This window comes from Glycine max, chromosome 17, assembly GCF_000004515.6.
Source record: "Glycine max cultivar Williams 82 chromosome 17, Glycine_max_v4.0, whole genome shotgun sequence".
In the NCBI taxonomy this organism is placed as follows: domain Eukaryota; kingdom Viridiplantae; phylum Streptophyta; class Magnoliopsida; order Fabales; family Fabaceae; genus Glycine; species Glycine max.
In genome coordinates, this window is record NC_038253.2 from 5,094,697 (window position 1) to 5,120,207 (window position 25,511).

A 25,511-nucleotide genomic window follows, 5' to 3' on the forward strand; every position below is an offset into this window, starting at 1 on the left:
ATATTTTCATTGTTTACCATTTATGATATATTTAAATTTTTATTTTGAGTTTTCATTATAATGACGACGTACCATCTTATAAATTATTTTTTTTAGTATTATCAATAATTATGATAGTGTCACGTCATCAATTAATTAAAAATAAGACTCAAAATAAAGTTTTAATATATCAAAACTTAAAACAATAACAAATTTTATTAAAAATTTAAAATAAAATTCGATCATTTATTATAAATCTTAAATATATTTAAGCCTTCAAATAATTATTTAAAATAATAGTTTAATCAACTAAAGTAAGAATTTCTAGTTACCATAAAAAAAATGTAACGTATGTCATGCAAAACATATATCATGATAAGGATGTCAATATGTGCGTAGAGTCCGGGTAAGATACTACTATAGTACTATTTCTATATCCACTTTTAAAAATTCCCCATATTCAAACTTGTACCTACTGGGTAATAATTTCAATACCTGTGTCTTTTTCCATTGAATTTTAAATTACATTTTATTTACATTGGAAATGTTTTTGCAGAAAGGAGTCTACGATTTGCCTGCAATCGGTCTCAATAATAATGGAGTCATGATCCTGATCAGCTAACCAGTTTATAGCGAGTTGTAGAGCTCTAGCTTCCGCGGCCTCCATGGGTGATGGAATACATATTATTCAGCATATAATTATTAAAAAATTTATTCAACACGTATAAATTGATCTACAATAAAAAAAATCTAACAATTAATGATTTGAATTGATAGACATTAATTAATTTTTAATTTAAAATTAAGAAAAAAATTAATGATTTACAACTCTAGAAAATATCACATGTTAACATTCTTAAAAAAAAACATTATTGTATATATTATTATTATTATAAAGTATAGATAGAGTAGTTTACAAGTAACAATTATTAAGTGGCGGGGTTTTCTTTCTTTGTCCGAGAACTCAGGCGGGAATTAAGACTCCAAGGAATGTACATGAACGCACAAGACAATTTTCAGCTTTACGAAAGCCCACCTCGCTCTATCTTTGAATACTGATATTCCTAATCACTTTTTAAACACATGATTATTTCTTAATCCTCAAGATAATCTTTGGACTAGGAGCAAGGCCTTTACAAATGATGTAAAATAACATTCATACACCCCCTCCACACATTGCGTGTGAACGTGTGATATTATTTTCGAGGATTATTATTAATGTTTACACATCTGTATTTCTCATTTCTTAATTACTCTGTTTTATGTGCAATTTCAAATTCTCTGTAATTATTTAAACCAATCAAATTGTTAACTTTTTTAATTAAATAGATTAAGTCATTCTACTATTTAATGTTTATGCTAAATTGTAATTTTGGTCCTTTTATTTTTAAATCAAAACATTTATTTTTTTTTCAAAATAAGTAATTTTTCAAAATATGTTCTAATAGAATTTGAATTCATGATGATTTATTCATTGATAAAAATAATAAACTACTAAAATACTTTTTTTTAGTTAATTATATTAACATTATTTTTTTTATCATTAGTTAAGAGTCATTATTATTTTTTAAATTATCAAATTTATAAATTAAAAAATTTTAATATATAAATCTTTTTAATTTTATTTTATATTATTTTATATGTTTCTATGTTGAATAGTTTACATTTTTTTTACTTTACCAGTTTATAATTAAATTTCATAAATAAATATCTAATTACTTACGTAATTTTTTTATAAATTGTCTTTAATATATAAATGATTTAATCCAAAGGATTATCATATAGTGGTGTAAAATCTTATTGCATTTATAGGAGTAAAAATGATCTATTTAATCAAAAAATTCACATTCAATTATCACCTTATGTAACATTCTCTTGGGTCATGCACCAAAAGTAACCTTAGTCTAATTATTTTTACTTTGATTATTTATAAACTATTTTTATTCTACTTATTTACATAAAATTAAAAAGAATTATATATTAAATGTTTTTAATTTATAAATTATAATAATTTTAAAAAAAATTAATAACTCTTGACTAATTATATATAGAAAATAATGTTAATATAGTTAACTAAATAAAGAAAATGTTTTATTGTCTTGTTTATAAACAATTTTACATAAATAATTAGAGTAAAAATAATATGTATATTAAAATCAATTTACAAAAAAAATTATGAAAATAATTTACATATTAATTTATGAAATTTAATTATAAATTGGTAAAAAAATAAAATATGTAAACTATTAAAAAAACATATAAAATGATGTAAAATAAAATTAAAAATATTTATATATTAAGTATTTTTTAATTTATAAATTTTGATAATTTGAAGGAAAAAGTAATAACTTTCAACTAATAATACATACAAAATAATGTTAATATAATTAACTAAATGAATGAAGTATTTTAATGATTTATTATTTTGTTTATGAATAAAGGATCTTAAGTTCTAATTCTATTAATCTATTAAAACACTTTTTATTTTTCCCTTGAGTTAGTTTTCACGAATTTTAAATGATAGAGGAACTAATTAAAATTAAAATTTAGACTATTGTTTAATTGCTAATTGAAATAATAGTGCATAACTTTTGCATTACGACATAATATGTTACTAATTTGGTCATCAATCTCAATATCAGTAGGAAATTTGGAACGGTAAAATAGGTATAATTTATTGGGTCAGATAATATAAGTTGCCCATTTTAGGGGTGGAAGTGGGAAACGAGCCAACTTCCATCCTTTTTCAAAAACTGGATTAGTATTTTTTTTAATAAAAAATTGGGTGAATATGAATATCCTTGATTAATAACTAAAATATTTTAAAATATTAAAATTTATTTAAGAAATTAAGTTCTCTCAATAAATTTTTTCATACGCATAAATTTAAGATTGTATCCCTAATCACATGCCTCTAGGTATTGAGATCCACAAATAAAAAAATTGAGTCCCGAATCATATACCTCTAAGTATTGAGATCCGATATATTTTATTGTTTTATATTTAATTTTATATTAAAAATTAAATTTTTTTAAATACTTTTTTCTTATTAATTATATACTTTATTTTCTAGTAAGTATGTTGTTTTAATTTTGTAGTTATATTTTTATTCATATTGAATTTAAATTTAGATTTTGATAAAAGCATGCTAAATTAAAGAGATGTTATTTTTTTATAATTTCAAATTTAATTCGTCCTTTTTTACATTCAATAACAACAAATACAAAATTATTTTTGTTTTTAACTTTTTTTAAAACGTACAACATATAGAAAAGTTACTACTAAAGATTGTAAATTTGAATTTTCATTTCTAAACATTAAAACATCTCTTGTTATAACTTATAACCAACTTCTAGAAAAACTTCATGTCAATATCATGATTAGCAAAAAGAAAAACATCTCTTGTTATTTTTTTGTCCCTCTATCTATACAATACATGATTCTGTCATTTTTATAGCTTACTTTTTTGTTTTTTTAAAAAAAATCCTAAATTAGTATTTTATTGAAATTTTTTCATCTTATGTTATGATTTTTCTATTAAAATTTATTTTTAGTTTTTATATTTAAGCCTTAATTGCTTTAATTTTCTATATTAGATTTTTTGTTTTCATCTCTAATTTTAACTAGTTTTTTAAGATAAATTTTAACTACTTATGCTTTGAAATTAAGTCTTTTTAATTTCTTAGAATTTTATTTTTTCTTAAATGTTTTTATATTTTTCTTAAATTTAAAAAATACAGATGATACATACTAATGTATTAAAAAATCGTCAATACAACATATAAGATTAAAAGGGATTAAACGTTAAAAAAGATTAAAATGGATTAAATAATTTTATTACATAAACAAAAAATAAATAAATTGTGTATTTTAATCTCACATGTTAATCAAGTGATTGAAGACAATGTCAAAATAAATTCATGCTCGATAATTCTTGATCAGATTTTAATTACCTTGCGATCAAACTTTAAATGAATCAGAATTCATGTTCCATAAATTAGAAAGTTAAGAAAGAAAAAAAATCTCACATGTCAAAATGAATCTCTTTAACTAATCAAATGACTAATATGTAGTATCACATGTCAAGCCAAATTATTTATGTCAATGATAAAACTCGCGAAATTTTTTCATCTATTCATCATTTAGTTAAAAGCAATATCGTGATAGACTAATTAATCAAAATTATAGTCAAGCCTTTTTTTTATATGATTTGAATGACATCATTATTTTGTTTTTTTAAATGTTAAGTATATTTTAACTTCTATGACAGATAATTATTTTAAAGTTAAATATAATTATTATGAAAAGAAACATTTTCTCTAAATATTTAAAATTTAAAATAGTTATATATTTTTATTAATAAATATTAGTTTGTTAGTTTTATTAATTGAGAAATTCAAATTCATTATTTTTTTCCTATCTTCTCCCTTTATCTTTTTTCTAATCATACGATGAATCTTATATCTTTTATTTAAAATAGTTATATACTTAGACATCATTATTATTTTAGAATAAATTATCGTTGTACCTCCTAATTTTTTCTTAAATTACATATGATATAAAAAAAAAATCTATTCTTACATCATGGATATGGATAAGAAAGCGGAAAGTATTTATGTAATTTTAGGAAATCTTATAAGCAATTAGTATAATCCCTTAGGCCTACAAACGTGGAAAAGAATTATTAGCCGGCGAAATTTCAGGGAAAGAATAAAACTAAGTAACGGACAATCGTTTCAATTAACAACAACATTTCTGTTTATAACATAACAAAAGTAACGAACATGGATGCCACCAAGGCCAAGACAGTTGACAATGTAGGCAGTCACTCGTCTCAACTCCCCCACCATTATTATATATAACATCCCAAGGCATGGTCCTGGCAATAAACCATCCTCAAATCTCTAAAACCACACTTAAAAATGAGGCACTGTTTGGCTATGTTTCTTTTCCTAGTCACAACAACCTATGCTAACACGGTTGTCCCTACCACCACCCAAAAGCCACCAAGAAGCTTTGCAAACCAATTCCTAATCCCCCAGAACGCGGCACGTGCGGTGCTGAGGCTGCGGCCATTGGTGTGGGACTCCAAATTAGCACACTATGCTCAGTGGTATGCAAACCAGAGGCGCAACGATTGTGCTCTTGAGCATTCAAACGGACCTTACGGTGAGAACATTTTCTGGGGCAGTGGCACGGGGTGGGAGCCAGCACAAGCTGTTAGTGCTTGGGTTGAAGAGCGCCAATGGTACAATTATTGGCACAATTCCTGTGCCAATGGACAGATGTGTGGGCATTACACTCAGATTGTGTGGAGCACCACGAGGAAAGTTGGTTGCGCTAGCGTTGTTTGCTCTGCTGGTAAGGGTACCTTCATGACTTGCAACTATGATCCTCCTGGGAACTACTATGGAGAGAGACCTTACTGAAATTTACTTGTATAATAATTAATTATAACAAGTGACACAAGTCAATAATATTGTACTAATAGGATCCTAGTAGCTAGCTAGCCATGTTCTCCGCTGGCATAATATTATTGTCTGTTTGCCATGTGGCTTTAATTCTGGCTCTGTCTCGCGTGTTAAATCGTGTAGCTACTCTGTATTCTTGTTTTTATTGCTTCTCTAATATATAAAGTATAAATGTCTGATATGCTTCCTTTTAAAAAAAATTGGCATTTTATTTTTTTAAGGCAGTGTAGGAAATCAGAATAGTTGATGTTAGGAATCGCCAAATCCCACGAAGCATTTTAGAGCTTGTTTCATTGGATGGATCTTGTTGCTGGATTTGTGTCGTACCATGGAGTCATCATAAGCTTATGGGCTGTGTTATGACTTAGAGTTACCATGTTCATATATTCTAAAATGGAGTGGATTGGGGTTGAAATAAGACAGATAGGAAAAAAATGCAACGTAGAGAAAGAAAGTAATAAATTTGACAAGTGAGGTGATAAAAAAAGAAGAGAAAGCTGGAGAAAAAAAATAGTTTTTTTATTGAATGGATTAAAAATGAAAATTATTAAAATGAGTTATTTTTATCTGTAAGTGTACTTTGTGTTTTTTGTTTCTTTATGTAAAAGAAAATGTTATTTTAGGACATTTCATTCTATCAAATATTTAGCATCATTCTATTAGATATTTAATGTCAAAATATATTTATGACTCCTATTAATATTTATTAACTATGCTTGGCTAGTTTTTTCTTATAGTAAGTACAAATATTAAGTGATTCTTTAAATGTTTTTGATGTATTAAATGAATATATTTATGTTATAGGAATTATTTATTGTTTTATTAATTATAGGGACTAATGTAATTGATCATTATAATTTCAAAGATGAAATGGGTCATTCATTCCTTTTTATTTATTTCTTTTACTAAGATATTGATATTTGTCTTCTATTATTTTAATTATTTTATTGATACATTTATCACTCATCTATTAATTTTTAATAATTATGGCACAATTTAAAAATATTTCCTATAACAAATATAAATATTAAATGATTCTTGGATTTTTTTTAATGTATTAAATAAATATATTTTTGTTATAACACTATCTTGTCATTTTATAAATTTTAGGAACTAATTTAAACAATCATTATAATTTTAAAACCTAGTAGCGATATGTTTTTTTAGATAATATAATGAAGTGTTTGGATAATATATTTTAGGTTTTACATTTAATCCTTATTGTTGTATTTGTTTATGTTTCTTTGATTATTTTATTGATACACTTTTTAACTTCTTTATTGATATTAATAACTATGGCTAGTGTTTTTTTAAAATCTTTTCTATAATAAATATAAATATTAATTTATTCTTGAAATATTTAATTTATTAAATAAGTATTTTGTGTGGATTTTGCCGACAATAAATATCTGATAGGATAGAGTGTATCAACATGTGGACTATAAGATGAAAATCAACTAGAAAGAATGTGGATGTATGAATAGTATTTTCCTAGGCCATTTCTTTTTGTACTCTTTTTTTCTATACCTCTTTGTTTTTTTTTAAAAAAATAATATCTAATATACTTTTCTTTCTTTTCCTTTTCCTTCTCCTTCTCGCTATACTCTCTTTATCCTCTTTCTTTTACCGGCATCCTCTTGTTTCCCCCTCTTACTCAGTTTTCTCTCAACATTTCTCCTCCCGTCTTTTTTGGCCCTTCGTTGTGGTCTTCTCCTTTATCAATGTTTTCTATTTTATGATTAATTTACCTTTTTTTTTCACAGGTCACATACATTATTTCTGAAAACTAGAATGTATAATAACGGTTAAAATATTAACATTTTGAAAATTAATTAATGCAATATATTAGTAAATGTATTCTAAAAAATAACTTCCACAATTCAAAAGCTATATAATGCATCTTGGAAGTTAATTTATGAGACATTCACAAATCTTTAAAAATTGTTTTGTGGAAATTAGTTTTCGGATATTTTTGTTGAAGGTGCAGGTGGAATTTCCCAATTAACTCCCAAGTTCAATTTTGGCCCAGACTAAAATGAGCATGTGATTTATAATAATTTGATAAGGTCTCTCTCCAACATAATTGCCCACAGGGTCATAATTACAAGTAATAAATAGATCTCCATCATCACACATTCTGGTGGTGCGAAAGTATTGGTTGCGTAGGTGTAGTATTTCTCTTCATCAGCCCATGTTCTTATAGCATCAGTTGGTGTCCAAAAAATGGTATCTCCAAGCTTGAAATCATGTTCCGGGAAAGAATGTTTGAGCTTGCAATCTGCTTTTCTTTGCCCAGCCCACCAGACCACCTCGCGTATTGCTCAAGTTGCAAGTCCCACATCAGTGGAAATTCCCACTTCCACTTGGTTGCTCTCACTAAGTTGTGCCTAACTCTAGTGACTCTAGTGCAACCTTGACATAGCTGCTTTCACACCCTATATATGGTTTCATTGGATGGGGAAATTATTAGATGATGGAAAACTTTTAGTTTTCATTAATTTTTGTATGACACATAATTAAATGAATTTTTTTCTCGTAAATTGTAAAATTTGAATGAGTTTTGTAGAAAATGTTCAAATCATGCTAGAGGACTATCTAATAGATTTTTCATTGAAGAGAATTAGATCATTTGCAATTTAGGTTCCGTGAGGAATATACAATTAACTTATAAATATATTTTAAAATGAAAAATCAAATATATTAAAATAGCATTAATAAATGATATATATAATCATTTTTATATTTAATAATTTAACTACATATTATATGTAATAAACATAGTATTTAATATTTTGGGACATTTATTAAATATGATTACTTATAATGAGTATATCATTTAATAAATAATTATAATAAAAGTTAGTAATTTAACCACATATTATATGTAATAAATAGTATTTAATGTTTTGAGACATTTATTAAATATAAATAATTATAATAAATATAGCATTTAATATATACTTATAATACAGTATTAATTATGACATTTAATAAATATAAAATAATTATGAATAAATAATAGTAGTATTTTAGATGGTGGATTTTTTTTATATTGTCATCCAATTACAAATCATCATGTGTGATAAATTTATTAACTTTTATAATAATCATTTTGAAAATTAAAAATCAATAATATATTTATTAAATTCAATAATTGCTACATATGAATTTAAAATGATTTTTTAAAATAAATTGATATATATATATTAAAATATTCAAATATACAACAATTTATTATTTTAAATAAATAGTTTAATATCTAAATATACATTAGTTTATTTTACAATATATTTTGAAATATGAAATTTAAATAAAAATTAATATAATAAAAAAATTAAGAAATACATAAAATAAATTTTAAAAGTATTTTTTTGACACATTTTTTGTTATTTAATTATAGTAACTTGGGTCTTTTTAATTTTTGTTCTCTTCCAAATTTTTTATAACTAAAACAACGTGTGCATTTTATTTTATGGATAAATATTAATTATTAATTTTTGTTAGAAATGAGTTGAAACCCACAATTTCTACTTCCTTTATCATCAACCCAAGTTTATAACGTGTGTTTTTGTAAGTAAACACAAAGAAAAAATAGTTTTTAAAATTAAAATAAAATTATTTTAAAATTCAGTTATAAATCACTTTACCTTTATTTTGAAACTTGCATTTAAAGTCCTCCAAAAGCTAAAAGCTTTCAATTAAACATGTCCAAATGAACTGAGTGGTTGAGGGTGTAAGTAAATAAACTACAAGCACTAACTACCCGCGCGATAATAAACTAAAAGGTTCTAAAATGGCGCGGAGCAATGCAAGTCAAGTAACTCCATGCATATCAGACAACTCAAGCTGGTATAGTTGACAATCAGATGCATTTCACATGGGAGGATAAATATTTTATTTCACTTTATATGATGACTCAAAGTTTAACCTCAGGCAACAGATCTCTAACTACTGATACCCTTTAATTACTTTTTGGTACTTTTATTTATTGACCCAAGTACTAACTAATTATTAAAGCCAATCCCGTAATTATCCCACTTCCCACAAGTATTTACATATACACTCGCACATACTCACTCATAAGGACTGAGAAACTAATTCACACTCACATAAGCTAGCACTATTGTAGTATTATCTAATACCACTAGAGTTTCAATTTCGCTACATGAATTAATGCACACATAGTTTATAACAATTTAATAGGGTCGCTCTCCGACATAATTGCCCACGGGATCATAATTACAAGTCATGAACACATCTTCATCGTCACATGCAACCCGAGCACATCCAATTCTTCAGGTGCTCTTCCACACTATCTGAGTGTAATGGCCACACATCTGACCTGGCACACAAGTATTAGTGGCGTAGGTGTAGTATTTCTCTTCATCAGCCCATGCTCTTACAGCATCACTTGGCGTCCACGCCGAGCCACTACCCCAATAAATGTTCTCTCCAAGCTTGAAACCATCTTCTGGGAAAGAATGTTCGAGCTTGCAATCTGCTTTCCTTTGACCAGCCCACCACCTCGCGTATTGCTCCAGCTGGAAGTCCCACATCAGTGGGAGTTCCCACTTGGCTGCTCTCACCAAGTTGTGCCTGAACAAACTCCAGTGACTCTGCAATGCAACCCCAACATAGCTGCTTTGATACTCTATATATTGTCTCATTGTCAGGCCTTTTCTGTTGGGTTAATTGAGGAATTGAAGAGTTGGATTTGGAATTGGTTGAGAGAGTGTTAACATTGCTAGTGAAGCTGACAAGAATTAGGAGCAAGAAGAGGACCAAATGGACTTTCATTTTGTCTGTGGCACAAAATTTTGAGCTATGTGCCTTATTTTATATTTGAGTTTGGTTAAAGAATATGTGGTTGGAGTTTAGCTAGTGTTGTAGGGAGTTAGTAGATCACTTGTGATTTAGGTCCGTGAGGAATAATCGCCAATTGATAAGTGTGTGTTTAAAATTTTAATATTAATTAATATACTTCTAAATGTACCAGATTGTGGTTGTGATGTGGAGATATTGAGCGTCAGCTAAACGCATGTGAAGTGTGGGAGTGAGAATATGTGCATGGCAATGGCATTGCCAGAGATTATGCTCTATGATCGATGATTGAAGGTCTCCCCGTGAGCCAGGTCTCTGTTGTGCCCGTGAGTTTTCTTGTCCTTGGGACGTTGGTGCCCACCATATAGTATGTTCTAGAATTAACCTCGTGACACGTGTTGCAACTCAAGTCCCGAAGCACCCACATGCCTAATGTAAGTGTAACAAAGTAGTGGTTCAGACTTATCTATGAAATTTGTATGTTACAACTGAAGTCTGTTATCTGTTTTCCACATGTCTAATGTAACAAACTGCATAATATGAGTAGAATAATTGAGTTTCACAAAACTTTAGACAGAACAAAACAGATCATTAATTTATAACACATTAAAAAAAAAGACAGTGAAATCATTTGACAGAAGATATCATTGTACACAGTTATGCAGAGTACTCAAAATCAAATCTTATGATTTTCCGGTAGTCTCAATCAGTGCAACATTGCATGTCTTTACAATGTGTTTGTTTCAATGTGACATTGTCATATTTGTTATAATTTTTATATAAAATAAATATTCTTAAGTATTTTGTTGATTTTCATAAAAGTGACAATGTCAGCGTTTTGCTTGATTTTTATTCTCCTGTTGAGAGGTACGTTACACTCTTATGGTTGATGCTATAAAACTTGAGTGTTTGATTTCCCAAACCAAAGCTTAGTTTTAGTACAATTAAGGCTCCACAGTGTGGTGTGTTAATCAATATTTTATGTCTGGTAATGATAGGGCTTACTAGTGTCTTTAGTCTTCTTTGTCAACGGGTAAAGGATCTAATGTCTGATGAGTACCACACAAGGGCTTGCCATGCATAGTAACTAAGGCATGGAGAGGAAATTAGATCTGTAAACTAAGACTAAATATTTCTTGGTAGCCAATTCTATGGTGCAAGGGTTACTCCCGTGACGAATCATGCCCTTTTTTTTCTTTTCAAGTAAACCATTAAATTCGTTCCTAAAATCATAATCCTTACTCATCATTTGATATCTCCAAAATTATGAAAAAGAAAGTTTTGTCCTTAATGTTAAGTATCAATCAATTTGATCCCTAACTTTGACATTCCCTAACTTTTGCTTACATAAGTCAATTTGGTCTCTAACGCCAGAGAGTAAATTGACAATAATTTTCAAATTCTAGACTAAAATTGATTGATTTTGTAATATAGAGGACCAAATTGATTGGTGTGTCAATTTCAAAAATTAAATTGATAAACAATTGTGAAAGTTAGGGATCGCACTTTCTTTTTTATAATATCAATAACTAAATTGACTAGTGCTTAATTTCATATACTAATTTGGCACATTGGATCTTCTGGTGTTTGGTTTTCGTCTAGCCAACTTCCTGCATGATCTCAGCCGTTGTTTGGCTATTGCGCAGAGCACAGTAATCAAGGAGGAGAAAAATGTGACGAGTCAAGACTTCGGCTGGAGACAAAATTCTTCTAGAAATACAGTATGCAGAGGAATTACTTGTTTTTGTTGTATTACTTCTTTTTTTTGTTTTTGTTATTTTTAATTATGAGTTTTTTTATACATTTTCCCTTATTGTATATTGGACTTTATATTAAAGTAATACTTCTCTGCTTTGATAATTGACAGAATTTCGCGGTGGAAATACATGGTTATTGGTTAAACTATGCGTATATATTACCAATGCATATTTGATTCTCTTCCAGGGCTTCACTCAAAATTGTGAGTTTACTACATTGATCACACTTATCTGAAAGCATTTTGTAAGACCAAACTAACATCATATTGACAAAGCATTTGCGCGAAAAGTTCAACGTCGAAGTAAAATGTTAGATTTTCTCACCAAAAAAAAGTAAAATGGAAGACTTGTAGAAAATATATTCGTCGTAGTGTAATAGTGATCGAAAAAGTACTTGATTGAGTCAATATATTTTTTTTATATAAGATTGAGTCAATATTGCTAACCCTTTAACCATCTTTTGAACATCGTGAACCACTTTCCGAGAATTCCCTAACTGCAATTCTCCCAAGAAACTAAAAAAGAAAAAACCCAGAAGAACAGAAATTCAAATGTTGTTATTTTCCTTCATGTTTCGATGACAGCTCGTGACATTAAGTTTTGAACTGACATCAGTTACTTTGGTGACACAAACCTTGTTGCAGAAAATAAATGATAAAATAGTAGAGTATTATTGCTCACAACATTTTAACCCGCTGAATTCATGCAAATACTATTCACATTTATTATTAGTTTCTACAGGATGTGCTGTGAAAATGGGATGAAAATCCCCTGTGCCTCTATCCTTGTCTCCCCAATCATTGAATGCCATGTCATTTAAGTTGCCACATCACTTTAATTTAGGGTCGAATAGAAATTAACGGAGTTTGTTGCACATAACAACAATCCCTCAAGCATAGCAATTCCCTAGCTCATTCTTCTATCGACAGGCCTCCACATTGCAACAATTCCCTCATGGATTTAGTCAAACAGTTTCTTGGCTCTCTCAAGATTTCCTATTTTAAGATAAGCCTTTATCATATACAAAGTTGTCAAACATTTTTCTTATGTGCCCATATCTCAGATATAAATTGTTCTTTTACCATCCAAAAAATGTACATTATGCAAGTGGGTTCTGAAGGATATCGTAGAGAAGCCAGAGATTTGTTTTTCAATTTCGAAAAATGGTCGCATAGAAACACACTAGAGAAGTGAGAAAGAAGAACGAGCATGCTTGCAAGGGAGAACTAGCTTGACAACCAGTAACAGTGAGGGGGAACAGTAACTAACCACTAACAGCGTTAAACTTCGTGAAAATTACAGTGATGCTGACGTAGCTCATTAAATGAGGAGGTACAATTTGATTAGGGGAAGGGGACAGGATTTTCGGACAGAGGATTTCCGTCCGTGGAAATGCCAAATTTCCATTTCTCATTATTTTACAATGAAGAGAGTAATGAATGAAAAAAAAAAAAAAAAAAAACAACGGAAAAGAAAATCGAAAAAAAGAAGAAAATTGCTTCCATCAAGAAGATAGATGAAACGGAGCAAAGAAGAAATACTCATAGCAAAAAATTTGCTACGTGATTTTTTTTTGTACTTTGTTTCATCCTTGTCAAACTTCCATGAACTTCACTAAAATGAAAGAGACATGGATTCAGTCCATCTTCAAGCAGATTTATAGCCAGGAAGAGGTTTGCTATCTTCACTTTTTGGCTCTTCGTAGCTGAAAAGATAATTGAAAATGGCCAATGAGCAAATGGTGGCAGTCAACAATATCATCACCATTGAGTAATGTAATATTGACTTGTAATTTATAACTACCATCCAGCATCTTGTTTTTTTCTTTCAGCGGCACATAGATCTACTGAATCTTGGCTTTGTGATGGCACATCAGGTTTTTGTTTCAGCAGATTTGATAAACTTTCACAAAACTGATAATTAAAATTAAAATTAGTAACTAAATTCACGTGCTTGCACATTAAGCTAAGACTAAGAGGATGTTTTCTTACTTTATGGTACACTCTTAGATCTCCTGTAGATTTTGATATTTCTATAACACAATGAGTTGGAGCAACTTCAATCACCTAATAATTGTCACACATATACGGGGGAAATTGAACTCTCCACAACAATAAAACAGAAAGAAAAAAAAGGAAACTAGGGAGAGTATGTAACAATAAAATGAATAAGTTACCTGGGCTGATAGGTATGATCTAGAACACCTAGTCATTATCTGTTTTGGTTGCATTTTTATCTGATATCAAGAGTGAAAATTCATTTGGAACCACATTCTAACCAAATGTAGCCTTTCCAATTTAAAAAAGAAAAAGGTAGATTTTAACATGCATGCATATAAGAATCAAAGTATCATAGTTTATACCTTAAAGTTGTTCATTTTCTCTATTGACAATCCTACATCTGTTGCGGCAGCTTCTATTTTTTCTATCGTTTCATTGATAGTGTGTTTGGATCCCAGCCTTGTTCTCTGCTTTTTTTCATCCTAAACAACCAGCTCACAACATTAGCATCTGTAATAATTGAATAACACCTATAGATAAGTTGAATCCTCTTTCAGATTAGTAGAATTACCTGTTCTTCAAAAAGGCCAGATAGATCAAGGTCCTGAGACATGGCTATTAGTTGAAACGCATTAATGAAACTTGAGGACTTGGGTATCGTTGACTCTCTGATATTCTCCTACAGCGCAGATTATAAGACAATTTAGTCCATGACTGCAAGTGTATTTTTCTATAACTCTTTTTAAACTTGCTACTTTTTAACAAATTACCTTAATTGAATTGAAAGCAACATCAACATCATCCAAGTTAATGTTCTGATCAAATTCAGATGCAAAAACAGGCTTGTAGTCAGTCTGAAACCACTCATCTTCAACAATATCTGGTATAGTTATCCGCTGCATGAGAGATAGGGAGGAAGGGTAAATCATTATCTATTATTTACACTTTAAGTATATAGTGTTATAGTAGTTCTTGAATTTCTACCTTTACAGGACGTGGTTCAAGTATTTTGGCAATTAGTTTCTTTTGATTCTGAGTAAACCATGGGGGACATCTATATTCTGCCTTCCATATCTTTTTACACATGAAATTTATCAGAAAATGTGAATTATTTGTTACAAACACTAGTTTTGTTTTTTTTTTTTTATGACTATAGATTTTACCTTTCCATATAAGTTCATCAAGTTCCGGTCGTTAAATGGTAAATAGCCTGCAAGTAATTCAAAAAGGATCACCCCACATGACCAAACATCAGCAGCTGCTCCATCATACCCCTTGCTCAATAGCAGCTGCACATGAAGGGGTTGTAGAATCAATAATACACATATGACATAATTAAATGCAGTCATTATCTTTTGATGTTCCCTTGAAAGAGGAAATCCTCTTGATAAAGCAGACCCAATTAGATGTTATATTGAAGACAGTTTATGGTACCTCAGGTGCCACATAGCCTGGGGATCCACACCGCGTGTTTAAGACATCGTTATGCTGATAACGTATCCAAATTTGACTCAGTAAAAAATACTTATGATGGAACTGAGGATAAGGTTCAAAGGAACAATGCTACCTTTTGCAATGCACTTAATCCAAAATCAGACACTTTGAGATTTCCCTTGCTGTCAAGAAGCAAGTTTTCTGGCTACAATGGCATGCCAAGATTCAAGTTAAGTTCCAAAGCTCCATTTCAAACAAACAAAGCTGGTTGAATTGAACTTACCTTGAGATCTCGATGATAAACCCCTTTGTTATGGCAGTATTTCAGGGCATCAATAAGTTGCTGGAATAGTTTTCTTGCCTCACATGCATTCAACTTCTCTCCATAGGACTGCACATCAAGTATTACAATTGAAAATTGAAGAAAAATAAATAATTACATAATGATTCAATTTGGAGAGATTGTTGATTCTCACTATCTTGTCTAATAGCTGTCCTCCTGAAACATATTCCATCACAATGTATATCTTCGTTTTTGTGCCAATAACCTGTTTCAAGAAGTTCATTGGAAATAGAGTATTGACAAAGGGATTATGTACGTTCAAACTTCACCACAATTCTAACACCAGCAGGCAAGGTTTTAAAAAATGGTCCACCATCACAATTTCAGTCACAACGTCAAGGTTTTTGGATGTCTGCAACCACAACTGTGGCTCCATCGGCCCCATTTGTCTGCAATTTCCTGCAATATTAAGAAATGCGACGAAACTACAACTACAATTTAAAATCTTTCCAGCAGGTATATATACCTCGTGAATTCTAACTATATTTGGATGATGGAGAAGTTTCATTGTTCTGATCTCTCTTTTAACCTGAAATATGCCATATCCTCTGTATTGATTAATAAAGGTAAATTACAAACTGCTACTTGCTAAATAGAAAAAGGAGTACAGGGGTGAGGTTTGCCTGATTCTTAAGATTGTTTTCCAGGACCATATGCTTATCAATGACCTTGATCGCAACCTTCTGACCATTGTTGCCATTGACAGCCAGCTTAACCTTAGAGAATGTACCTTCTCCAATTGTCCTACCAAGCTGATACTTCCCAATTTTTTTTACAAGCCCCATTCCTCTCCTGGTGTCAAGTTTTTGGCACTGATTCTTTTCAAGAACTTGTAATATAAACTGTATAGCAAACTGTATGCTATATAATATAACTTTTGCTTTGATTTGAAGTCTGCACACAATTTATTTGATCTCCACTATGATAAGTCTTGGTTCTTTTAGACCATGTAAAATGGCTACCTTTTTGAGTTTCATTGGACAACTTAATAAAAATATATGTAGTTTTTGAGAGGTCATGGAAAATTAAAATTTAGGAGTGCGCTCTTCATAGAAAGGAAGGTAGAAGTGTGCGTGGCGGGTAGCTGGTTGGCTAGTTGTTAAGACAAAGGAACGTGATTTGAATGGTTGTTAATTTGGTATTGAAAACAATAATTTCCCTCCTAAACTCAGAGTTTGGAATTAGGGAGTATCACCATTCACCACTAATTAGGGAATCTTGTCTTACGTGAAACTGGTAACGTATTATTCAGCACATTGATATTATGTGGTCGATCGATCAGTATCCCGTCTTCTCTCAGTGTTGGGATAATTATTATGAAATCATTATTGTTTATGAAATGATATACACTTTGTGGCTATTTTTGATCTAGATCGTGATACGTGCTTTAAGTGGGGTTAGGAATATAATGCAGTGCCTTCCGATTAATACTCTTGATTTCTATCAATTGAGTTTAGTCTTATAATTAGTTGAATAGATCATTGCCATTCTTCAATTGAGATAATTCTATTCAAATTGTGTAGGATTACTATTGTACCCCTCCTGACATCTTGGTCAGGGCTTGAACCCCTTCAAGGTGTTTGGTCGGAGTTAGAACACTCTAGGCAATTGATTCCCAATCAGTACTTTAGGGTTACCAGATTCCTTACCCACTAACACACGTCGTTTGAGTTCGTTGGCCCCTAAGGAACAAATGTAGTTTATGAGTTACCCTAGAGATCTCGGAGCCACTGATACACCATGATAAGATAAGCCTCTGAAAAAATTGAATCGGGCAATTGCAAAGCATCAATATAGTTACATGAACAATTATGAATGACAAATGCAATGGCTTGATAAAGATGGTCAGGATTTCATCAATATGATTAAGCAAATAGTAGACATCATTAGCCCACACTTACAACTAGTTTCTCTAATCACAAGCCATTTTTAACCAAACTTAGTATTCCTTTTGTTTCTATTTATAAGACATAAGTTTGAAATGATGTTTGTTCATTTTTATAAGACTCAAGTTATGTTTGGCAAGATATTTTAATTAATTTATAATTTTTTAATAGTTGAAAAACTTGTTTGACTATTACTTGATAAACAAGTTTTTTTTAGTAGCTGCTATCGTTTTTTGAAATATTACTTGAAGTATCATTTTTTAAGATATTAGCTTCTAACTTTTTATATTATCTTTCACTTTTATCCTCAATATTTATTCATTTTCCTTATTACCTTTTTAAAACAAATCATGTTTTTTTGTATCATTTTATATTTTTCAGCTACTTCAATATTTAATTTTATCAATCACTTATAATTTAGTAAGTCAATTTTCAACTTTTAACTACCAACTAATTTTGTTAAACATAACCTCAATTTATAATGTTCTATGCATTAAGTATTTGTAGACTAAAAATATCCCTACTTTAGAGAAGAAAGGAAATATATTGATAAACGATCATCTAAGTATAATTTTTTAAAAAAATTATAAATTTAAGATAAACTTATTACTATCAATCAATTTTTTTTTAATATTAATGAATTAAGTAATTTGATCTTACAAGTAATAAATAAGAAAGAAGACAGAATAGCAAAATATAAAACTATTGAGTTATTAAACATTTGATTATGATAGTTGGAAAAAATATGAAATTTCAATTTTGTTCTCTAATAATTTGTTTTTAACTTTTTTGTCCCAAATAATTTTTTATTTTGTTATGATCCTTCAAGAGTCAAGAAGCTATCTAAAATCATTTTTAAAATCGCTATCAAAGGACAAAAAATAAAATAATAAATTTATTAGGAAAAAATTATAGGAAATGAGTTTATTTTTTAAATGAGAGAGATACTTATTATTTTGATTCAAAGTGAATCTATTAATCTAAATCTAAATAAGAAAAGTATAATAATAATTTAAAAGAATCATTAGAAATAAGTATTAATCTAAATTAGATAAAATTAAATTATTAATTACTTTTATTGTTTTCAATGTTGCACATGTTAAAAAAAAGTTTTAATTATAATATAATTTATTTTAAACAACTCTTTTTATTTATTTCAATTTTTAATTATATAAAATTAACATTTATTCTATACAATCACGTATTAAAAAAAAAACTTGAAAAGTTACATCCACTCTCTTAATTAGACATTCCTAGTCATTTGTTTCTTGTAACTTTCAAACGTGCATCTCATACATAATCTTTATAACTAGTAAAAAAATCAAAATATTTATTTATCATAAATTTTAGTTACATATAATAAAACAAATACTACTTCGTTTAATGGCGACTGAGAGAGTAATTAGGTTAAATCGGTTCACTAAATAGTAGCATTATCTTGCTTAACTATCCGGTTGGAGTCCGCCATGATCGGTGAAGAAAATGGACTGTATGCATTTATGCCGTTATAAATATGCACCGTTGGATGAGAATCGTCGGTTTGTTTTTTTAAATATTATCTAAAATTTGATTTATCGAAATAAAATATGAGTCGTGGGATCTTCATCATGCTATTCTAATTAATTTAAACACGTGAAAAGTCTGAATAACGCAAAATATCACATCGTGATTCTGAAAATCTGAAATTTCATTTCTCTCTGTATAAATATCCTAGTCCTTATCAGCTTCACTATTTCGATTGAAATCGCCGAAGAAGGTTTCGATCTCTATACACAATCTCTCATAGCTCCAGTCTTCACTTTTTTCATCTTATATTTAGCTTCGTGTATTTTCTTCCAAATTTCTAATATAAACGATTACGATTTTCTCACTCTCTATTGCGCAGGTATTGACGTCGATGATGAAAATGAAATTGGTGAAAACATTACTGCTTCTCCTTTGTGTGAAACTCTTCTGTTATGCAGTGGTACTGTGTTCCTCTCTATTTTTTTTTTTTTTGGCTAAGCTCTCTTTCTATTATTATTATTATTATTATTATTATTATTATTATTATTATTATTATTATTATTATTATTTGGGACTACATATCATCATATGTAAATACAAGTTATTTTGTTTGATGGCAAAACAGATTGGTGCTCCTCAAACTTGTCCTGCTAACAATGAGGATAAATGCGGCGATTCAGATGAATGGAAAGGGGAGTTTTTCCCTGACATTCCCAAAATTAAATATGAGGTAGACTTGTTTATCCGAATTTATCTATGTATGTCACACAAGGATTGTAATGGTATACTTTCTGTGCTAAATAGAAGGGAAAGCTGAGAGAGTAAGAGACCAATGTAATAAAATGAAATGGAAATGAAGGGAAGGGAGGGGAATGAGGGTTTATTTGATAATTAACTTGTTTGGAAGTTTAAGATCCTTCTAACTCCTCCAGATTCTTGGAACTTTAAAATTGCTAATGAATATTAATTATTAAATCCGGAGGGCTTTGGGTTGCATGGTAATGCCTCATTTCCCTTAGCACGAAATAAATATTAGCTGCCCTTTATGAAAGAGGAGAAGGGGGAGAAAGAGGTTGATCTTCCTCAACTTAATTGGTTTTCATATTTTGTTTTGCAGCAAGATCTTAATGTAAAATTAATAATTTGAGAATTCTTTATGGGGGACTGTTATTGTGTGATTACTGATTGGTGCAAAAATTTAATTTTCAGGGTCCGTCAAGTAAGAATGTGCTTTCATTTAAATGGTATAATGCAGAGGAGGAAATTCTTGGGAAGAAGATGAAGGTTGGTTTTCATTTATATTCCAAGAAGTTGTCAGTTTTATCTATACTTCATCATCCACCAACACCCATTGGCTTTTGACTTGAATTTATTCTATATAATACCTGCAGGATTGGTTAAGATTTAGTGTTGCATTTTGGCATACATTCCGTGGAACAGGTGCTGACCCATTTGGTGCACCTACCAAATACTGGCTATGGGAAGATGGTACCAATTCATTAAACATGGCTAAAAGACGAAGTATGTTAATTCTTGACTCTCCAGTTGATATACTTCACATTCAGATATTTGTTTGTGTCACAAAATAAAATTCTCTTAATTATCACAGTGAGAGCTAACTTTGAGTTCATAAGCAAACTCGGTGTTGACTTTTGGTGTTTCCACGACAGGGATATAGCCCCTGATGGAAAAACTCTTGAGGTGAGTCAATATTTAAGTTTCTTCACTTAATTGCAATTCTTAGACAGGATCAAAGTGCGAGATGCAGTGGCATATGCTTACCTTTTTTTTATATCTGGAATATTCAGTTATGATCATAGTCGGTGGAATGTACTTTCTTGATTAATACTCTGCTGCTACATTTTTAAATCTGCTTTCTGAGCTATAGGATTGCACTTGTTGTCTTTATCACAGGAATCTAATGCAAACTTGGATGAAGTGGTTGCCCTTGCTCAAGAGCTCCAGACTAAGGTAATTTTACATGAACGTTTGATGTACAGTCTTCTTTTTCTTTTCCCCTTTGTCTAGTTCATGAAGTATTTTTGTGATTTAAATTCCAGTGTTCCTGTTTATACAATATTCTGCCTGAACACTGTTCTAAATTTATGTATTTTATGTCTTGAGGTAAACAACCATAATACATGTAATAATTTTGTTATGTTACCATATAGGCTAAAAAAAGAGTGTTATGGGGAACAGCTCAGTTGTTCATGCATCCTCGTTACATGCATGGTGCTGCTACTAGGTAACATATATACAATTACCGCCCAAATTGTCTATATGATGATTATGCATGTTGGGTTCATGGCTCACAAAATGAACTGTTTTACAGCTCTGAATTAAAGGTCTATGCATATGCTGCTGCTCAAGTGAAGAAAGCCATAGAGGTACTGTTGTGTATGCATGTAGTAGTAAGAAGGTTCATTGTATTTTTAAAACCATTGTTCTTTTGCTGATTTGAATATATTGCAGGTGACACATTATTTGGGGGGAGAAAATTATGTTTTCTGGGGTGGTCGTGAAGGTTATCAATCTCTTTTGAACACAGATATGGAGCGAGAGCTTAATCATTTGGTGCGTGAATCATGGTTGCCTTGAAGTTATTGTTTGACTTTGCTGCCTTTTTTATTTCTTGTATAACTAAACAATTTATAAGAAATCTTCTTGAAATTAATGAAATATCAATCTTATGTGCATGCTACAACAACTAATTTTCAATGTGGATGCTAAAACAATATGCAAGCAAGACCACATCATTTTTTTTAATCGGCCATGTTAAGTTTGTTAGTGGGAGAGATACACACAGCACCCATGACCTCTCCCCCCCAACCACCTATCCCTTCATAGCGGTTCTCATATTAAAAGAATGACACACCGAGTCATGAACTTGTGGCAATCCATTGCCTACACCAAGAAATTCAAATGCTTGTCTTCTTATTTGCAGTCATGTTGTACCTTTCCTAATTATAGCTGTTTATTTACCTGGTTATACAGGCTAGGTTTTTTGAAGCTGCTGTTGCATACAAAAAGAAGATTGGATTCAATGGTAACTTTCTGTAGAATTCCCACTATCTCTACCATTTTATAAAACTAAATTATGAAACATAGATGTTTTGTGTTTTCTTTTAATCTCTGTATGTTACTCTGTATGTTTTCTTTTAATCTCTGTATGTTACTGCACCAAAATTTGTATGAAAAATATTTTTCTATTCTTTTTCCCTTATTAAGGGATTTTTTCCTTTTCTAATTCCTTTTCCTTGTGTGATTTTAGGGACATTTCTAATCGAACCAAAGCCACAAGAACCTACAAAACACCAGTATGACTCTTACCAGTTCAATCAATAATTTTGCAGCACCTATTACCTTTATTAAACTTATATTCCTCCAGGTATGATTGGGATGCTGCAACCTCAGCTAATTTCTTGCGAAAATATGGACTTACAGGTAAATTATTTACTTGTCCTTTTCATCCCTTCTCCCCAGGAACTAAAATTTGAATGTGATATCTTTCCACATTTAAAATTTTATGTTGTCAGACAGTGCATAATTAAGATTTTGAACTGTATATAACTTTCTTGATGTGCTTAAATATATATATTATGCTCTTTACCTTCACTTTAAATGCATATCTGTTAAGTCTTGTCCTCAATATGACACTATTGTTCTCCATAAAATTAATGGTCAAATGGTTCCTTGGTTAAATTAATTTAGCCGGAGCCAAACTAACAAAGCAGGATGAGTCTCTGTATCACTCGTATGTATATTGCACTTAAAATACTGCTCTAATTTTCTCCATTAAGAACAATGTTAATCCAATTTACAAATTTCTCTCTGCTTCATTTCTTTTCATTCTCTAGGGGAATTCAAACTCAACATAGAGTGCAACCATGCCACCCTCTCTGGCCACAGGTGAATCGATCATTGTATATTGTGTTTACATGGGCTGTCCTTGATCTTTCCCTTTTAAATTTGATATTCATAAATCATAACTGAAACTGGACACGTTCTTTGTACTTACAATTTCTGTTGTACCTGGTAGTTGTCATCATGAGCTCGAAACTGCAAGGATCAATGGATTGCTGGGTAATATTGATGCAAACACTGGTGATCCTCAAGTTGGTATGTATGAATTCTCTCATTTAATAAATCATGTAAATTTTAACATAGAAACATGAACTGAGGTAACATACCACAAGAATGGAAGTTGTAATATGAAGCTGTTATTACTGCAGGTTGGGACACTGATCAGTTTCTTGTAGATATTCAAGAGGCGACACTGATTATGCTCAGTGTGATCAGAAATGTAAGAAAATGCTTGTCACTTGTCAGTGAGCTTGCATCAAGAAATGCAACACACTTCATGTTAGAAATGCAATCTCATCTGATCGGGTTCTTCTTGTTTTGCCTTTTCCAGGGAGGACTTGCACCCGGTGGATTCAACTTCGATGCGAAATTGTCAGTCCTTCTCTATCTTTATATACTTGTATTCCTGTTTGTTTTATTCCCCCCCTCAGTTTCTGTACTTAGCAATGTTATAGGCGGAGAGAGAGCACAGATGTTGAAGACTTGTTCATAGCCCACATTGTTGGAATGGATACCCTGGCCCGTGGCCTGAGGAATGCTGCCAAGTTGATTGAGGTGATACACTGGACCCTCCCTTTACATCTATTTGTATTCTCATAATTCAGATGTGTAAACTCAATGAATGCTTTTTAGCCTTTCATGAGAGTCAACTAAAAGTTTCTCATTATGCTGGATTGAAGGATGGTTCTCTTGCTGAGCTTGTTCGTAAGCGTTATCAGAGTTTTGACACTGAAATTGGGGCTCAAATAGAGGTAAAATTCTTCCTACATTTTCCTTGCCAAAATATTTAGTGCCTTTTATGGTTAACTTGATCGATATGGATGTTGCCATAGGCTGGTAAGGCTGACTTTGAACTGCTTGAGAAGAAGGTCAAGGAATGGGGAGAACCAAAGGTTGCTTCTGCGAAACAGGTAACTCAAAACATAAAATTTCTGTAAAAAGGGGAAACATAAAACAGTATTTATCGACTAAATAGGTTCTAATAAAGGTCTTTGTGGTATTTTACAGGAGCTAGCCGAGATGATCCTCCAATCTGTTCTGTAGAAAGTAGAATCTAGCCGTGTGTGGTGGCTATTTTTCGTCTATTATATTAGGAACAATTCGGTATAATTAGGTTTACTAATAAAAGGAAATTAAGATTGACTTATGCCTGCTTCGTTTTCCTTGGGAAAATATAAGTGTGAAGCTGTTATCTGCTAGGTGGATACGAAGCCTGGTGAAGTGCATGTTAGCTTATGTATAAAACTACGTGATGCATAGCTTCCCTGGCTTTGAGCATGCTTGAGTTAATTAATTTTAGTTTCACTCCGTATCGATTTTTATTCATTATTATTCTTAAGCACAATTCTAATCCATACCGAAATTACTGATAGTGCTACGGATGCAAAGTATTTGGTTCATCTCATTGTACGTGATCGAGAGAAAAGTCTATTAATTTTTTTGAAGTTTGTTATATCAAATTATAATTACGGAGTTTAAGAAGGGTCTGTACGAAGATGATTTCAACATATGAATTTTGTAAAAAGAAATTATAATAATTTGTTTAACTTTAACACTCCACTATAAGATGTGGAGTTGCTTATAAGCACTAGTCATGGCAAGAAAATTATACTCGTGGTACCTAATCGAATTCATTTCAATTTTGACGGGTAATATCTGAATGGATCGAATTTGGATTCAAATTTTTTCTTATAACCAAAAGTTAAGTATGAGTACGGGATTAGTATATTCGTCCCAACCTCAAATTTAAATCTGTTCCGTTACTTAAAATTTTTGTATAATTTAATTAAAAGGCCTAAATTTTTTATTATTAGTTATTTTATTTTAGAATGTTTACATAATTTAATATTTTTTACTTAAAATTTTTGTATAATTTAATTAAAAGGCCTAAAATTTTTATTATTAGTTATTTTATTTTAAAATGTTTACATAATTTAATATTTTTTACTTAAAATTTTTGTATAATTTAATTAAAAGGCCTAAAATTTTTATTATTAGTTATTTTATTTTAAAATGTTTACATAATTTAATATTTTTTTTAACGATTTTTATAGACACATGCGTTATAATAAATTTATTAATATATAAATAGTTAAAAATAAATGTTTAATAATTAATTTATTTATTCTAAAATCAAATTTTTAATATTTTCTTTTAAAAAAAATTATTTTTTTAATTTGAATTGGATTTAAGACGGGTGGGGATACCCGATACCCGACGGATACGGGAGG

General features: G+C 30.2%; 3 protein-coding genes and 1 pseudogene across 5 annotated transcripts; 2 read left to right on the plus strand and 2 right to left on the minus strand.

Moving 5' to 3' along the window:
• Positions 1-4,772: 4,772 nt before the first annotated feature.
• Positions 4,773-5,629, plus strand: LOC100784507 (pathogenesis-related protein PR-1). The gene has a single exon (XM_003550618.5). The coding sequence runs from the start codon at positions 4,902-4,904 to the stop codon at positions 5,406-5,408; it is 507 nt and encodes a 168-aa protein (XP_003550666.1). The 5' UTR covers positions 4,773-4,901; the 3' UTR covers positions 5,409-5,629.
• Positions 5,630-9,405: 3,776 nt separating this feature from the next.
• On the minus strand, positions 9,406-10,656 carry LOC100804095 (pathogenesis-related protein PR-1-like; annotated as a pseudogene). Its single transcript, XR_137403.5, has one exon. The product of XR_137403.5 is annotated as a pathogenesis-related protein PR-1-like (transcript).
• A 2,903-nt stretch (positions 10,657-13,559) lies between these two features.
• Positions 13,560-16,849, minus strand: LOC100786097 (CBL-interacting serine/threonine-protein kinase 21). Of its 2 annotated transcripts, XM_006600440.4 has the most exons (15): positions 16,429-16,849; positions 16,272-16,334; positions 15,939-16,010; positions 15,746-15,853; positions 15,596-15,667; positions 15,463-15,516; positions 15,192-15,317; positions 15,013-15,102; positions 14,799-14,924; positions 14,600-14,707; positions 14,391-14,510; positions 14,205-14,264; positions 14,020-14,094; positions 13,832-13,941; positions 13,560-13,733 (listed from the first exon to the last, which is right to left on the minus strand). In XM_006600440.4, exons 1-15 carry the CDS (start codon positions 16,588-16,590, stop codon positions 13,676-13,678), a joined length of 1,404 nt encoding a protein of 467 aa, XP_006600503.1. In that variant the 5' UTR covers positions 16,591-16,849; the 3' UTR covers positions 13,560-13,675. The 2 variants fall into 2 exon arrangements, with proteins under 2 accessions (XP_006600503.1, XP_014625421.1); XM_014769935.3 differs by lacking the exon at positions 16,429-16,849 and having other exon boundaries at positions 15,939-16,194; positions 16,272-16,338.
• A 2,450-nt stretch (positions 16,850-19,299) lies between these two features.
• Positions 19,300-24,592, plus strand: LOC100804624 (xylose isomerase). The gene is made up of 21 exons (XM_003549447.4): positions 19,300-19,447; positions 19,577-19,657; positions 19,823-19,927; positions 20,407-20,481; positions 20,589-20,718; positions 20,807-20,898; positions 21,112-21,168; positions 21,369-21,442; positions 21,530-21,584; positions 21,670-21,771; positions 22,192-22,243; positions 22,469-22,514; positions 22,586-22,641; positions 23,055-23,106; positions 23,237-23,316; positions 23,430-23,500; positions 23,612-23,652; positions 23,736-23,835; positions 23,961-24,032; positions 24,114-24,191; positions 24,289-24,592. Exons 2-21 carry the CDS (start codon positions 19,589-19,591, stop codon positions 24,322-24,324), a joined length of 1,443 nt encoding a protein of 480 aa, XP_003549495.1. The 5' UTR covers positions 19,300-19,447; positions 19,577-19,588; the 3' UTR covers positions 24,325-24,592.
• The last annotated feature ends 919 nt before the right edge of the window (positions 24,593-25,511 follow it).